This window comes from Canis lupus, chromosome 23, assembly GCF_048164855.1.
Source record: "Canis lupus baileyi chromosome 23, mCanLup2.hap1, whole genome shotgun sequence".
In the NCBI taxonomy this organism is placed as follows: Eukaryota; Metazoa; Chordata; class Mammalia; order Carnivora; family Canidae; genus Canis; species Canis lupus.
The window spans coordinates 20,094,352-20,112,365 of NC_132860.1; the positions used below are offsets into that span (position 1 = coordinate 20,094,352).

The 18,014-nt window shown below is 41.7% G+C and overlaps 1 protein-coding gene across 6 annotated transcripts in view; it reads right to left on the minus strand.

The window, feature by feature from the left end:
• NLRP14 (NLR family pyrin domain containing 14) overlaps positions 1 to 11,803 on the minus strand; it is a 43,897-nt gene extending 32,094 nt beyond the window's left edge. For 2 of the 6 annotated variants that reach the window (XM_072794228.1, XM_072794225.1), the window contains exons 1-3: positions 11,211 to 11,483; positions 2,259 to 2,574; positions 1,406 to 1,477 (exon numbers count right to left, since the gene is read on the minus strand). In XM_072794228.1, coding sequence (XP_072650329.1) covers positions 1,406 to 1,477; positions 2,259 to 2,550 — 364 coding nt within the window. In that variant the 5' untranslated portion in view covers positions 2,551 to 2,574; positions 11,211 to 11,483. Of the gene's footprint in view, positions 1 to 1,405; positions 1,478 to 2,258; positions 2,575 to 11,210; positions 11,490 to 11,651 lie in introns of those variants that run through there. The other 4 variants (XR_012015609.1, XM_072794227.1, XM_072794229.1 and 1 more) reach the window with 4 other exon arrangements.
• Positions 11,804 to 18,014: the final 6,211 nt, after the last annotated feature.

Here is an 18,014-nt window from a genome sequence, read left to right on the forward strand (position 1 = left end):
TTCTGATATTTCCCACTCATTTTTTCTCCTTTCCCCTTCACTATTTTTTATATTCCCCAAATGAATGAGACCATATATTGTTTGTCCTTCTCCATTGACTTATTTTACTCAGCATAATACCCTCCAGTTCCATCCACATCCAAGCAAATGGTGGGTATTTGTCGTTTCTAATGGCTGAGTAATATTCCATTGTATACATAGACCACATCTTCTTTATCCATTCATCTTTCGATGGACACTGAGGCTTTTGAAAGAATTTTCCTTACCTCTTCCAACTCCCAGGTTATATAAAATCAGCCACCGCTTATAACCCTGGGGTAGCAGCTCTTTTCTGCCCACGGGTCCTGTCCTTGTGCTTTAAATAAAACCATCATTTTTGCACTCTCAAGAATTCTTTCTGGGTCATCAGCTCTGGGGCTCACCCCACCAAACCTCACCTATATTCCTAAATTACATCACTTAGATCTCCTCCAGAAGACGGTTTGTATTACAGATACTCTTTTTGGTATTATCTAGTACAGTACTTAAAAGAAAATTTGGATTATGAGGATGATTTTTACTTTCTTTGTTAGAGTTTTATCTATCTTCCAAATTTTCTAACAGTCAACTTCTATGAGGTGGAATCCTGATTTCCTAAATTTATGGCCAGTAATAAATACCACAGGAATAAAATTTCCCTATACTGAATCAGAAATTAAAGTCAAAGCAGAAAGTTATCTTCGAGATCATTTAACACAATGAGCAATTTTTATTAGTGCTTAGAATAAAGTAGATCTCAATAAACTTCTTGAATGAAATAATGTGGCCCATCAGAAAGCAGCCATAGCTGGGGTAAGAATGGATTTCCCACATGGTCCAATTTTCTTTCTACTGTAATTCCATTTATATAAAATAGAATTCAACTACATAGAATTTAAAACAAAGTCGGGGGAATGGAAACAGTACTGAACCAAGACTGAGGAGACCTGGTTCTACGAATTACATTCTATATGGACTAGTTGGTTACCTCTCCTACAACTCAAATAATCATTTTTTAAAATAAATTTATTTTTTATTGGTGTTCAATTTGCCAACACACAGAATAACACCCAGTACAGAATCATTTCTAAAGGAAGAGAGTAGATGTGATAAGCCCAGTAGTCCCTGCCAAACTCAGAGACTCTAATTCTGTAAAATAAAACATGAATATACCCTCCTTCATCAGACTGTAAACTCACGACTGGGCTTTTCCAAATACTATTCTCACTGAGACCCTGAGTTAACATGGCCCCGATTTTGACCTTGGCTAGAGAGCCAGTTGTCTTGAGTCTCTTTGAATAATCATCAACAACTGTCCCCTGGGGCATAAACCTCTAGCACACTTCAAACCCTCAAACTCCTCCCAAATCACAAAACATCTACTCACTTTGCACTGCCTCCTGATCATCTTGTTCCTCTTGTGTCCTGGCACCTTCTGTTACCATGGTCCGGGCTGTCCCTGAGACAGGTTCCAACAGGATTGTGAGATTTACCATACACAAGGAGAGCTTTAGTGATAGCCAAACAGGGGCCAGAATGGTCCTCAGTGGTCTAATTCTATGACATCTGGGCTCAAGAAAACTGGAGCAAACAGAGCCTCAGACTCCCCCAGCTTAGCTAAGGAAGTGAGGTGGTGTCAACAGCACCGAGGAAGGGACCTCTTGCCAGGCTCTCCATCCTGTAACTCCAGGGCAAGTGCTGTAGTCTAAGCCTGTTTCCTTGTCTACACTGACCTCACAGGGATATGGTGAGGCTCCTAGGAAATAATGAATACAATTTTGTAGCTGTAAAGCTTTGTAAAGTACATAAGAAATTTTTGAGGTCTATAATATTTTATACTTAGGAATGACTAGAAATATCAGCGTGGCTCACGCTTTTGCCCATTCCTCATATTTCAGTGAAGATCTTAAGTCCTATCTGAAGGTACTTAAAATTTAGTGCAACCTACGACTATTTGCCCTTCAGGCAAAGGAACACTAACTAGATGGGACAATTCTTATCACTCAATTCCTTTAGTCATTCTAATTAGTACAAAATGGATGAATTCTGTCCCCACCCCCCACCCCACCAATTAAGGAGCCACACTGAATAATAGTACTCAAAATCCTCCTGCCTCTTCAGTGTTTCTCAAATGATCCAACAATGGTTTAATCCCCAAGTCCCTTTCATAGAATCATGCTGATGGGGCTCCAGAAGCACATCTTTCCCCCAGCCCCAGAGTGGTTGCCAGCATCACTCACAGTTGATCTCTGCTGTTGCCCGCTCACACAGATCCTTCAGGTTCATCTTGCCAAAGATTTTGAGAGCCACATCCCAGGCTTGCTCTCCTGGATAATATTTTTTCATCAAATTAGCCAGGTCCTCTCGCTTGGCCTTCTTCACCTCAACCCAGGGTATCTGGCAGGACCTGGGCTCCACAGTCTCATTCTTTAGAAATGACTTGAATTTATTCAACTCCTCTTTGTTTAGCTCCTCCAAATACAACAGCAGCCCAAAATCAGGGAAGAAGGAAGATGACGACCCATCTGTCATCTTGTTCACAGATCAATACTCAGGCTTCAGTGAGGGGAAAAAAACATCAAAAGAATATGAATAGAGGCACCTGGTGGTCTGGTTAAGCATCCAACTCTTGATTTTGGCTCAGGTGGTGTGATCTCAGGGTTGTGAGATCCAGCCCCATGTAGGGCTCCATGCTCAGCAAGGAGTTGCTTAAGATGCTGTCTCTCTCTGTCCTTCCCCCCTCCCCCCAGCACACTCTAAAATAAAAATAAATCTTTAAAAAATATATAGGAACAAACAAGACTGACAAAAGATTAGAAAATGAAATACCCATAAAAATATAGATTAATTCAACAAACACATGTTGAAGCCCCACAGTTAGACTCAGTACTGACTTGGTGCCCCCTGCAATATGTTTTGCTGTCATAAAAACATTCCTCTAATACAGATCACTGTAGGTTTCTTCCACCTTTCCAGAGTTACTCCCAGTCCCACCACTTATGAGCTGTCAGAAATAAAGGCAATTCATCTCTCTGAGCCTCAGTTTATTCTCCTAAAGGAGCAGCTCTGGATCACCCTCAGAGAACCACAGTATGGATTAAATGAGGTAGGAGTTCATCTATTGCCTGGCATAGTCTAGGCTCTTACTAAGTACTGGCAACTCTTGTCATGCCTTCTCTCCTCTACCAACATCCAACATACACCTCAGTCCATAAAACATTGTTATTACACTGCTCCCAACACATCATTACTCCTGAAGCACACACACTTGGAATATGCCACCATCCAGCTCTTTTTGTCTTCTCATTTCTTGTCACAAGCCCTACATAGCCAGTGACGATCTGTGTTCCCAGCTCATGAGCTCCTTTCACACCGAGTCCCAACACTGCAAATGTTCTGGATGTGTTCCAAGTTACAGCTCACCCCAAACAGCATTCTCTTACATCACGGACCTGAGCTCCCGTGACTATTCCACTCCAACATTTCATTCTGATGCTCTCACTCCAGACTTCATCAGTAATGACTACTCACACTTACCTGCAAGCTCCTATAACCCATTCTCTCTGAATACCTTCCAGATAGCAGCAATTTCTTGCTCTCCCTCCCACTGTGACAGTTCTTCAAATACAATCAAATCCTCTTCTCTTGAGGCCTGTTTTCCTCTTATTTGTCAGTCATGTAAGAGCCTTATTCAGTTTCTTATTCAGCACAGGTACCTCGAGTTGATCACTTAAACTGTCTCCAAGTGCCTTATCTCCTCTAGAGCAACTGGCTAGAGAGACAACTAGTAAGTGGTAAGGATAGAACTCCACCTAGAGCGTTCCAGCCTCCAAAATGCTTATGCCACTGATCTTGCTAATGGGCCTCAAAAAGAAGGATGGGGGAAATAAGGTTCCATAGTAACTTATTAAAAAGCAGCAAAAAGGAGTAAATTTGAGGAAACTTCAAAGGAAGACTGAAATTTATCCAGAACAAAAAGGCTTTTCCCCCTCAGTCCTTTTCATTAACATTTAAACATGCCCAAATCTATGTTCCCTTTACTCTGCATCCCCCTCATCTTCATGCTCAAACTTATTCAGAGTCTTCTATACTTAACCTATTATTCCTCCACCATCCACTGCAAGCTCACTTTTGCAATCAGAAATGCACTGAGATAACTTAGAGCAATTACCACCCTGTTGCAAAAACCTAATAGGTATTGATCTTTGAATTCAAGTTTCTAACAGTCCCTACCTCTGCAAAGATTAGAAGTTAATACATGCACCTAACTCACAGGGTGCCATACACATAATAACTGCTGTTTTAACAATGCCTTACTTCTTGATATTCTCTTTCCCTTTTGCTTTCATAATCCCACACTTTTCATTTTCCTTTTGCTTTTTGGGGGGTCTCTGGGAGCCAAGATCTATATAGTTCTGGATCCTACTGGGTTTCTGCTACTATATGATGTCTACAAATTCTGACAGAAAGTACCATATACCATATTTTGGGGAAGAGGGAAAGATGCTCTGTCTGGTGTTGCTACTCTTCTATGAAGACATTCATAAATTCCAGTATGTTCTGAACTAAAGGAACCCATGGTCTTGGAGGATTGAATTTGCAAATTTATTGACGTAGATGTTTGCCCTTAATTAAACCACATTTGTTCAAAATATTCAGTACATGTTAATAATGCCACATTTGTTGAAGATCTACAGTGTATAGGTTCTTTATGAAAATTTTTAGTCTTAAAAATAGTCCTGAAACTTGCCCAGGTTACAGAGTTGACAAGTAGCCAATCAAAATACAAAGCTCATTTGTTTTCTACTAGGTACCACTACCTTTTAATTTCACTTTTTCTAGGCATGGGGAATTCGGGGTTAAATGTAATCTTTGTGGCCATGTTCTGTGATACTGCGCTGAACACTGGTCTTTGGGAAGAAGAGGGCCTCTAAATATATAATGGCAATCTTCTGAGCTCTAGTAGAACTCTAGAGCACAGGATTCTTTTCTATAAAGGGTAGAGATGGGAAGGTCTGGGGGAAGGGACATTTCATCTAGAAAACATGATATTCCCACCTTTTTCATAGTACTCTCACCTGATTTTCTTTCTTGGTTGCTCTAATGCAATCTCCGGTAGCAGTTTCTCAACCTCACTATTGCTAACATAGTTGACTGGATAATTGAGGACACTCGGGTGCACTATATGATGTTTAGCAGCATTGCTGGCCTCTACCCACTCGATGCCATTAGAACTTTCAGTCTCCTGCAGTCATGGCAAAGGGTTTTCAGACATTGCCAGATGTCCCAGGGCAGTAAACTGCCCCAGAGGTTGAAACCACTTCCAAAAATTTACCCCCCTACTGCTGAATATGTAACTTGATCAGTCCTTCTCTATGATGCTACCATAATCAAAGCAGCAGTGTAGATAACTCAGGAAAAGACAATCTGATAAGATTTCATGTATAATAAATACTGTAATTGAAAAGGAAGCATATCAGTGCAGATTATTTAAGGACAACTGGTAAACCATTCAGGAAAAATGATTAGTATCTGTACAGAATAAATCTCCGAGTAAATCAGTAAGTCATCAATACTCAAACCAGAGGAGGGAAAAATAAAGAATATTTATTACACCTCAGGAGAGGAGAGACTTACCAGCTTGGGCATAATAAGGGAAATAAAGAATCAGGATGTATATTAGAAAATATGGTTAACTATGTTGAAATTAAAACCTCTTGTCTATAAGATTTCAAACACAAATGGCAAATCAAAAAAATAGCAAAAATTTTTATAGGAAATTTAGCAAATACAACTGGAATATAAATGTCAACAGTTCTAGAGTGGTTTTTACTAATTTCTAAAATTATATGCACTCAGATTCAGATCAGACAGGTTCAAATATTGTCCTTCAATAAGAGGAATCAGGGCTTCTTGGAGAAATTGCAGATTCTAGGGCCAGGGTTAGAAATATACAAGATGACCCTAGAACTTATAAGGTCAGAAAGGAAAAAAGGATGGGGTAGGTCAAAAAGACACAGGAGCCAACTGGAAAGAGCTTCCACTGGCCAAAATAACATTTTATTATTTATTTATCTACTTTATTATAACCCAAAGCAGAAAGCAAATAACCATGAGTACATACAGATAGAGATAAATGACTGAATGAATAAATGGAAAGAGACAAATCACTCTTACAGAAAAATTCCAAATATGTTATATAGATAATTCCCTCCTCCGGGAAATATATCTTAACCCCATCCCACTCCTACACAGGAGTGTGGACTGTGCTTAGTGATTTGCTAAGTGAGGAAACCTGATAAACAGTGGTCTCAGCCTGGTGATCAAGGTTAGTATCAGCCATAGGTCACTGACATTGGAATGATGTGAGGAGAATGGTACATCACCACCGTCCTATTCCTCCCTCAAATCCCAGTCTACACATGAGGAAAACCTCAGACAAACTCAAAATGATCTGCTACAAAATACCTGATCAGTACTTCTCAAAATTGTCAGGGTCATATTTAAAAAGAAAAAAAAAAGCAGAAAGAGAAATCAAGAAATCCATACTATTTACAATTGCACCAAACTCCTAAGATACATAGGTATAAACCTAACCAAACAGGTAAAAGAGTATTCTAAAAACTACAGAGCAATTATGAAATTGAGGAAGACACAAAGAAATGGAAAAGCATTCCATGCTCATGGATTGGAAGAAGAAATGTTAAAATAGCTATATTACTCAAAGTAATCTACACATTGAATGCAATCCCTATCAAAATACCACCAGCATTTTTTTTTTTTACAGAACTGGAACAAATAATCCTGAGACTTTTATGGAACCAGAAAAGACCCCAAATAGTCAAAGGAATGTTGAAAAAGGAAACCAAAGCTGGAGTCATCACAATTCCAGACTTCAAGCTGTATTACAAAGCTGTGATCAAGACAGTATGGTACTGGCACAAAAAAACAGCCACATGGACCAATGGAACAGAATAGAGAGCCCAGAAATGGACCCTCAGGTATATGGTTAACTAATCTTCAACAAAGTAGGAAAGAATATCCAATGGAGAAAAGACAATCTCTTTAACAAATGGTGCTGGGAAAATTGGACAGCCACACACAGAAGAATGAAACTGGATTATTCTTATACCATACACAAAGATAAACTCAAAATGGATGAAAGATCTAAATGTGAGACAGGGAACCATCAAAATCCTAGAAGAGAACATAGGCAGCAACCTATAGGACTTCAGCCACAGCAAATTCTGGCTAGATAGGTTTCCAGAGGCAAGGGAGACAAAAGCAAAAAAGAACTATTGGACTTTATCAAGATAAAAGCTTTTTCACAGCAAAGGAAACAGTGGACAAAATTAAAATACATCCCATAGAATGGGAGAAGATATTTGCAAATGACATAACATATCAGATAAAGGGCTAGTATCCAAAATCTGTAAGGAACTCAACACCCAAAAAACCCAAACAAGAAATGGGCAGAAGACAGGAGTAGACAGTTCTCCAAAGATATACAAAAGGCTAACAGAGGGGTGCCTGAGTTCCTCCTTTAGTTAAGCCTTCGACTCGATTTTGGCTCATGTCATAATCTCAGGTCCTGAGACTGAGCCCTGCATTGGGTTCTGCCCTCAGCACAAAGCCTGCTTCAGATTCTCTCTCCCTCTCTGCCCTTCCCCCTGCTCTCGTTAGCATTTATCTAAAAATAAATTTTTAAAAATGGCTGAAACATGAAAAAAAGTTCAACATCATTCATCAGGGAAATACAAATAAAAACCACTCGAAATACCATATACCTGTCAGAATGGCTAAAATTAACAATTCAGGAAACAATAGATGGTGAGGATGTAGAGAAAAGCGAACCCTCTTATACTGTTGGTGGGAATGCAAACTAGTACAGCCACTCACTAACATAAAGAGGTTCCTCAAAAAGTTAAAGATAGAACTATCCTATGACCCAGAAATTTAACTACTCAGTATTTATCCAAAGAATACAAAAATAGTGATTCAAAGGGGTATGCGCACCCCAAATATTTATAGAAGCAATGTCCACATTAGCCAAAATATGCAGAGCCCAGATGTCCATCGATGAAGAAATAAAGAACATGTGGTATATATACACAATGGAATATAACTCAGCCATTAAAAAGAATGAACCTTTGCCATTTGCAAGGGCGTGGCTAGAACTAGAGGGTATTATGCTAAGCAAAATAAGTCAAAAAAAGACAAATACTATATGATTTCATTCATGTGGAATTTAAGAAGCAAAACAGATGAACGTAGGGAGGAAAGGAAAAATAAGGCAGCAAACTGTAAGAGACTTAACTATAGAAAACAAACTGAGGGTTGCTGAAGGGGAGGTGGGTGAGGGGATAGGGTAACTGGGCAATGGGGATTTAGGAAGGTACTTGATGTAATGAGCACTGGGTGTTAATACAACTGATGAATCACTACTTTCAGCCTCTGAAACTAATAATAAAAACAAAACTTTATGTTAACTTGAATTTAAATAAAATCTTTAAAAAGAAAAGGCAGGTGGGGGTAGGAGGACTAAAACTGTCACAGATCAAACTGACAAAATGTAATAGGTATGCTGGAAAAGATCCTAGAAAAAAAAAAAAACACTAGGAAATGCTGGTGAAATGTAAGTGTGACTTAGTTGTGGTCTCAATTGCCTTAGTGGTTTCAAATATACTATAGTAACACAAAACGTAAAAATAGGGGAAATTGGCTAAGTAGTATATAAAAACTCTTTCTGTAAATATTTTTTAAGATTTTATTTATTTATTCATGAGAGACACCAGAGAGAGAGAGAGAGAGAGAGAGAGAGAGAGAGAGAGGCAGAGACACAGGCAGAGGGAAAAGCAAGGCTCCATGCAGGGAGCTTGATGTGGCACTCAATCCCGGGACTCCAGGATCACACCCTGGGCCAAAGGCAGGCACCAAACCACTGAGCCACCCAGGGATCCCCTCTTTCTGTAAATCTAAAGCTATTTTATAATAATTTTTTTAAATTGGAGACATGCATCCTCTATAGACTAACAAGTACAGTCCTTAGAATACACTCAAGAGAAGTGTGTGCAGAAACGCTAAGAGATGTAGAAGACTAGCCATAGCAGCATTATCTGTCATTCCCAAGTACTGGAAAAGACCCAAGAGCCCACCTATAGAACCAGAAATACTGGAAAATTCATACAAGAAATCTCATACAGCAATGAAAATATAGGATATGCAGCTACCTGCTAGGATGAATCTCACATAGTGAAAGAAACCAGACCCAAAAAGATTATGTACCATATAATTCCATTTATAAAATGATCAAAATTAGGGCACCAGTTTGGCTCAGTTGGAAGGGCTTGTAACTCTTAATCTCAGGAGTTTGAGCCCAACGTTGAGTGTAGAGATTACTTTAAAAAATAAACTTTATAAAAACATTGAAACTGAAAAAAAAGAAAGCTTAACTATGCTGTTTATGGATGCATGTATAGGTGATAAAACCATACTTTTTAAATGGGCTAGGGGTAAGGAGATTACTACTTATAAAAGTTGATTTAACACCACCCTGGCAGGGAGGGAGGGGTTTACATTCGGGGAGATGCCCCTGGGGGTGCGTGGGTGCTGGTAATGTTCTTTTCCTTGATTTTGTATTGGTTTACATGGAGGATCACTTGGTAACCACTAGCTGCACATTTAGGTTTAATGCCGTTTTCTATATGAATTATAGTTCACACTAAAATATGGTTTTAAAAAGGTTCACATTATAGATTAGAAACACACTAAAAGCAAAGTATTGTTAATAGCCTATTCATACAGGGAGAAGGGTAAACCTATTACTATTTTCTGAAAGGTTAGTTCAAACTGAAAGATAATATACAAACAAGATGATATCACTTCACATTGATCAAAATGGCAAAAATATGTAGCCTTAAAAAATACAATAGGACAATGAGAATGGAATGGAGCAGATATTGTAGGAAAATGTTAATAGCTACATTCTTGGAAAGCTTTGTGCCCACCTATGAAGAGCTTTAAAAACCTGCTTGACTTGTCAATCAGCAACCTCCCCCTGGGAAATTATCCAATGGAAAGAATCCCAAATATAGAAATAAGGTTTTCTACCTAAAGGTCTTTTAAAAAATAACTGCCAAATTAAAATTCATTATGAATAATGAAATAAATGCATTAAAATATAGCATGTACTAGGGGTACCTGGGTGGCTTAGCTGGTTAAGGACCATCTCTTAATTTAAGCTCAGGTCTTAATCTCAGGTTGAACGTTCAAGCCCCGGGTTTTGCTCCACGATGGAAGTGGAGCCTACTTTAAAAATTTAGAAATACGTCCCACGCTTGATCTTTCTGGTCATTAAAATAACCTCTTCATGCAGCGACAAGCAACAGGTGGAGGGTTAAAAGCATATGGTAATATGAGGATAATTAAAACCTCTGCAGAAAAAAAAAAAAAGCCAAAATATTAACCGTGGTTGTGTTTTGGGTTTTTGAAAATATGTGACAATCTTAATCAGAATACATTCCTTTAAAAAGCGGAAAATCCAAAAGGTAAAAAGGAATGCAAGATCAGTTTGTCAAATCCCGAAGAGACCAAGAAATGAATGCCTGTCGACTGTACTTGAACTTAGTAGGTGGGAGCTCACGGGTAACCATTGTAGGAGAGGGCAATTTTAGGTTTTAGGTCACTGCTGGGGGAGAAGGGTGGGAGTTATTTAAAGCCTCACTACAATGGGTACAAGTGGCTGACACAGCAAGCATGCGCTGTTCTTTCTAGACCTTTGCTAGTTCGGAGAAAAACTTGTAGCGCGGAGCACAGGTCTGTAAAGTTTTTGGCTGTTAGTATCCTCTTCAGTAGGAAGAGGGGCTGAGAGGAGGCAGAGCGGAGGAACAAAGGCAGAGCCCAGGGGGAGGAAATACTCTCAGATTTAAGGCTAAACACCTGCTCCCCGGCCGGGAGGAGAGAGGAGCGCCTGAATTTACGAAGTTTGGCGAAAGTGAGGATCATCATACCACCTGCCCTCAGGAGAATTAAGCAGCAGGTACTGGGCGCCAGTTCAAGGCTATCGCGGGTCCCCACGGGTCCCTATCCAAGCGCGCGGCCTCGCCCCGGGAAAACCACCTCCCCCCTGGGCCGCCCACGCCTGACAGCTCCTCGCCTTGGACCTCCGGCGGGGTCTCCCTTCCCCTCCTTACCTTCCATAAGAATGGGGGCGCTGGGAAGACCCTCAAGGGTCCTAACCTTCTAGTTTAGAGCGAGCAAAACACGCCCAGGGAGGGGGAGGGTCCTCTACCCCGCGGGCCAGAGGGCGTCGGGGGCCAAGCTTAAATCCCAGCGCCCAAAGCCGCGGGCCGGGGAAGGAGCGAAGAGGGAAGGGAACGACCCCCCAGGGCCCGCTCCCAGACGCGACGCGGGAACGCGCTCTTCGGCCTTTTATGCCCCAGCTCCATCCCCGCGGCGCGCGGAGCTTGGCGCCCCCCCCGCCCCCCCGCCGGCCCAGGGCGCAGCTCCTCCTATTGGCGGCTGGTCCCGGGGACGCCGCGCCCGCGCTCCCGCTCCTCGCGCGGTCCTCGGGCTCGCCCCGCGCTCCCCGCCCCGCGCTCCTGCCCCGCGCTCCCGCCCCGCGCGCCGCACACCTGCTTTCCCGAGAACGCAGAACAGGTGCGGACGAGGGGGGCTGGGCGCTGGGCCCCGGCTGCCGAGGACCTTTCCCGGACAGGCGGACTCCCAGTAAGCTTCATCTCTTTCCTCATCCATCCGGTAAGCCGTGTGACTTCTGAGCACCTGCCTCGCGCCTGGCAGTCTGCTGGGCCCTTTCTAGCCGGGAATAAAACAGCCGAAGTTCACAAGTACATACATCTTAAGGGAAACTATGAATGTCATAAGTTTGGGTTCCAAAGCCATTTCTAACATGTTTGTAAAACCATTAAAAAAAAAAAAAGAACATATTCATTCCATGAAAAATAAATTGAGGCAACCCTTCGAGTAAGGGTTTTAGAAGCTGAGCATCCCAAACTGTGCTTTTTTTTTTTTAATTTTATTTATTTATTCATGAGAGACACAAAGGGAGAGAGAGAGGCAGAGACACAGGCAGAGGGAGAAGCAGGCTCCATGCAGGAGCCTGATGTGGGACTCGATCCCAGGACTACCAGGATCAATCCTGGGCCAAAGGCAGGCGCTAAACCACTGAGCCACCCAAGGATCCCCTCAAGCTGTGCCTTAATAAAGTGAATTAGACTCCCCCCCCTTTTCATTTAATTTACATATACCTGGCATATTTAATTTTACATACATACCTACATATTACATTTTAGTGCGATCTTTTTTTTTGGTTGGTTGGTTTTGTTTCCCTCTTGGTTTGGCCCTGCCATGGAAAGCCACCTTTGTGAGGAAGAGCATACCTTGCCCTTTATTGCATTATCGCTAAAGAAAATTGGGTTTTGTTGTTTCTCTATCTTGCTAAAATTTAATCTTTCAGGCCTTCTTTGTCTTGAGATGCTCAATAATGAAAAATGCAAGTCTTCTTATCTAACAACTACTAGCAAGAAAACATCTTGGAAAAAAACTTTAAGATATCACTTCATGCCCCTGCAGCTGAAAGGAGAGACATCATTCTTCATAAAACTAAATAAGGTGGGGAGATAATAAAGGCAATTAAGAGCACATTCAATATACATGGACGAGGATGGCAAACCTTGTAATTCATTTTTGTTAATTTTCTATGGACACAAAATTATGTTCTCTATTCTAGAGATAAAAGTTTCTATATAACTTGTTTTTTAAAAAATATTTTATTTATTTACTCATGAGAGACAGAGAGAGGGAGAGACAGAGACAGAGACATAGGCAGAGGGAGAAGCAGCCCCCATGCAAGGAGCCCGATGGGGGACTCCATGGGGATCCCGGTACCAGTACCTTAGGATCACACCCTGAGCCGAAAGCAGACGCCCAACCACTGAGCCACTCAGGTGTCCTTCTATATAACTCTTAAATCAGGATTTTTATGGTACTCAATTTCTGTAGGACCTTATTTTTTGTGTTCTAGGTGTAATTCTGACACAAATGTATTGAATTTTCCCATAGAAACTGTATTTATCAAGTTCTTAAATTTGTAAATTTTTGCCCTATTTATTTAGTAGGCTTAATACTATTATACTTCCTCATAAATTGTGCCCCTTTTCAATGTATAAAATCCATCTCTGATTCTGAACTTCCAATTTTCTGCAATTTCTGCTTTTAATGTTTGCCTGGCAGCTTTTTGACCAACCTCACAGGTGTTTCTTGTAAACAGCATATGCCTGGATTTTGTTGCTTGACCCAGTCTGTCTCTGCCTTTATATAAGAAAATTCAGTCCATTCACCTTTAGCACATGGACTGAAAATTTATTGCATTCTTTATGTTACTTTGAGTTCATTATTTATTTTATACCACTATTTTCTGTTTGCTTTCCCATAATTTTTCTAACTTACCTCCATCTTTGGTTTATTTGTTATTTGTTCCTTTCTTGAACTGTTTCTTCAGATAGAAGAATGATATGGACTCTGAATTCTTACAAATCTACAAATATTTATTTCACCAGGACAGGTGACCTATTTTGGCTGATGGATGCAGCCTCTTTATTTTGCCAGTCAATAGCCTCTGTTTACTAGCTTTCAACATTACAAATGAGAAGTCTAATGTTATTTTTCTTTTTAGATAACTTGCCCTTTCTGCCTGAAAGCTTGGGTTTTCTTTTTTCTTAGCATGTAGAAATGATATCTGTATATGCCTAGTGTGAGTCTTTACTCATTAATCCAGATTGAAATGTAGTGACTTCCTTAGATCCGTAGATTCAGGCATTAAAAATTTTTTTTTCAGCCCAGAAGAATTTATTATTTTGTTATTCATTTACTTTTTTCACCTCTATCCAGTCCTTTTTTCCCTCCTGGAACTTTTCTGTCTGCATAGTAGGTATCATAGATCTATCCTTTAAGCCTGTTATCTTTTTTTTTTTTTTATGATTTCTATTTCTTTTTTTCTTCTATGCTTTCGGGGTATTTCTTAAAAGTTAGCTAGGCTACTTTTGGCTCTCAAAAGTGACTATCCCAATTCATTAGCTAAATTGATGAATTAGGAAGATATAGGTAGATAGACACAGATTTAGCATTTTTAAATTTAAATTTTAGAGATTTCTAAATTAAGAATTTTATTTTTAAAAGTATATACATACTTTTAAAATTTTATTAATATCAAATTTTAAAGTATATATATACTTTTAAAATTTTATTTAAATTAAAATTTTATTTTTAAAGGTATATATATATAACCTGGGTGGCTTAGTGGTTGAGCTTCTGCCTTTGGCTCAGGTCCTGATCTTGGGATGAGTCCTGCATTAGGCTCCCTGAGGGTATCCTGCCTCTCTCTGTGTCCCTCATGAATAAATAAAGTCTTTTATTTTAAAAGCATAAATAGGGATCCCTGGGTGGCGCAGCGGTTTGGCGCCTGCCTTTGGCCCAGGGCGCGATCCTGGAGACCCGGGATCGAATCCCACGTCAGGCTCCCGGTGCATGGAGCCTGCTTCTCCCTCTGCCTGTGTCTCTGCCTCTCTCTCTCTCTCTCTCTGTGACTATCATGCATAAATAAATAAAATCTTAAAAAAAAGCATAAATAAATGCATACATACATACATACACACATATGTATGTGTATATTGTAAATTTGTTTTGTTTTTTTCATTTCACTGAGGTTCAAGTCTGGTTAATGGACTATTTTAAGTGGTAGCAGTCCCATAGATAGGGGAAAACAAAAGAGGCCAGGAACTTTACTGCAGCTGGCTGTTGAGTAGAAGCATGAAGCCTGCCATTTTCCTACTATGACCCCTAGATAAAAAAACCCTCTGGCTTTCTAGTTTCCTTATAATCTCTCAGACTCAGCACAGGGGACCAGCAGCCTACGTGTTCAGCTTCTTCGTGGTCTCTTGGGAGTCAGAGAACCTCAGTAAATGTATACAGATCTCCTGAGATCTAGGCTCTTTTCAAGAAACCACTTTCAAGTCCTCACACGTGGGCTCTGACATTGTTTGCTACATTCTTATCTACCCCATAAAGAAGGAGATGGAGAGAGATCCAATATCAGGTTTCTAAACCAGTGCTCTGAGCTCAAGGTTCCTTTCCATAAGTTCCAGTTCTCTGGTGTAGGAGAAGCAGACATCAGAATAGGAAATAGAAGAGCTCATTACACATCTCCTGCATGATCCACATCTAACTTTAGTAGAGAGCTACTGCTCTTTTCTGTGAATGACCTTATGAAATGGGAGATCCATTCACTTTCTTTTATAAGAAAAAGCCCTGCTTTTTCAAAGTATTGCCAACCTTAGCATGGAGAAGACATGTGTCTAAGATGAAAGGTCTTAAGGATTAGTGTTCTTAATTAGAAAAAAAAAAAAACAGTTGTTTGAAACAAAACTCTGGATTCCACTTCCCTTTCAAAATAAGTTCAGAAAAGCTCACAATGCAGGAGACCGATCACACATCTGAGATCCTCTGATACACAATAGTTTAGTCTCAAAGCACATTTAAAAAATGAGACTAGGGATCCCTCGGTGGCTCAGGGGTTTGGCACCTGCCTTCCGCCCAGGGCATGATCCTGGAGTCCCAGGATCGAGTCCCACATCAGGCTTCCTGCGTGGAGCCTGCTTCTCCTTCTGCCTGTGTCTCTGCCTCTCTGCCTCTCTGCCTCTCTCTCTCTCTCTCTCTCTCTCTCTCTCTCCCTCTGTGTCTCTCACGAATAAACAAATAAAACCTTAAAAAAAAATGAGACTATAGGGATGCCTGGCTGGCTCAGCGGTTTGAGTGTCTGCCTTGGCCCAGGTTGTGATCTTGGACTCCTGGGATCGAGTCCCACATCGGGCTCCCTGCATGGAACCTGCTTCACTCTCTGCCTGTGTCTCTCATGAATAAATAAATACATAATAAGTTAATTAATAAAAAAGAGACTATAGGGGCTTCTGGGTGGTGCAGTGGGCTGTCTCTTGGTTTGGCTCAGGTCATGGTATCAGGGTTGTGATCTCAAGGTCTGAGATCAAGCCGCATGCAGAGCCCCCATCAGTTTCGTTCCCTGAGCAGTCTTAGAGATTCTCTTTCCCTTTGCCCTTTCTGATTTAAACTAGAACTATTTAACCATATTAAAATCTTCATCTTACAGATTAGAAAACTGGGGGTTAAAGATTGAATATCTTGCCCAACATCACCTAATGGGTAACACAGCAGGTTTTTTAAAAAATTTTTTTATGATGTATCTTTTTTTTTTAAGATTTTATTTATTTATTCATGAGACACACAGAGAGAGAGGCAGAGGGAGAAGCAAGCTCCATACCGGGAGCCCGATGCGGGACATGATCGCGGGACTCCAGGATCACACCCTGGGCCGAAGGCAGGCGCCAAACCGCTGAGCCACCCAGGGATCCCCCACAGCAGGTTTTAAAGTCAGTTCTGTTAGACAGCAAAATCCAAGCCTTTAAACACTGCCCTATGGCCCCTGAATGTGTAAGTCAGGGAGGGATCCACACAGTGATTTGCAAAATGTGATCTTGGGAGTCACAGAAATCCAGGTGTTCATTTCCTAGTGGAGGCCAGAGGGGTAGGCCCTCACCACCTGCTTCTGCTAATCCTTGAACTGTAAACATATTAACATATATAACTTTCTAAATTTTTTTTTTAATTTTTATTTATTTATGATAGTCACAGAGAGAGAGAGAGAGGCGCAGAGACACAGGCAGAGGGAGAAGCAGGCTCCATGCACCGGGAGCCCGATGTGGGATTCGATCCCGGGTCTCCAGGATCGCGCCCTGGGCCAAAGGCAGGGGCTAAACCACTGTGCCACCCAGGGATCCCCATACATAACTTTCTATGTGCCAGGGACCGGTTTAAGAATTTCGAGGACACCAACTCAGTTAATTCTCACAACAAGCCTGTAAAATAGTTACTATTATTATGCCTATTTTAAAGATGGCACAAAAAGGGTGTTATTCAGCCAAGATCCCATCACGAGTGGGTGGTATAGTCAGAACAGGATCCGACGGAGTCCACTGCTTCTAAAGACCACCCTACAAAGCGTTCCTTACCTAACAGTTGAATCTTACTGATCCAGCCTAAGTTTGCGGAAAAGTGCTTTAAAGAAATGAAAACATTTTCCTAAGGGAACACTGAACGAGATAATAGAAGAGCAGGTGGCGCGATCTCTTTCTGAGGCTTTTTCCGCGGCGCCGCCTCGGTCCCACCTTGTCTTTCTCCTCTCTGCCTGGAGTCTCCAGAGAAGCCCGGGACTTGGCAAGGGACGAGGGACGAGGAAAGCGCGGCCGCCACAGCGTCCGCAGGAGCCAAGCCGGGGCCTGGGGACCTGGAATGTGCAAGGTCCTCTTCGTGGCTGCGCGGCTCCAACCTGCAGTTTAGGGACAATGCTGGGGCCGGAGCCAGCGGGGCGTCTATTCCGCCGGAGGCGCGGGACAGCGGGCGCAAGCATCCTTCGTCCCCAAAGACGTGACAGCAAGGGTTTCCCCAGATTCCTACGGGGGGGTCGGAGGGTCCCCACTCGGGGGTTCTGAGGATCCCAGAATTCTCCGAGCAGCCCTTATTGCTCTGAATCCCCAGCCCTGCCCCCTTCCCAGGGGCTCTAAAAGCACCAGGAGGTAGTGGAAGGGGAAGTGGGCTGGGGGTTGGGGTGACCGGGTGATGGGCACTGAGGGGGGCACTTGGCGGGATGAGCACTGGGTGTTATGCTATATGTTGGCAAATTGAACTCCAATTAAAAAAAATATAAAAAATCCAAATAAATAAAAATAAAAAATAAAAGCACCTAGAATAGTCCTATTTCGTTAGCATCGGGGTCGAGCGCGGAGAGGCAGGTCTCCTGCCACCAAGGCGGGGGGCAGAGGGCCGAACTGCGCCCCGAACCTTCTGGCCAATCAGGAGCCACGTTCCCCGGCGCTCGCCTTTCCCGCCCCGCCCCCGTCTCCATGGAA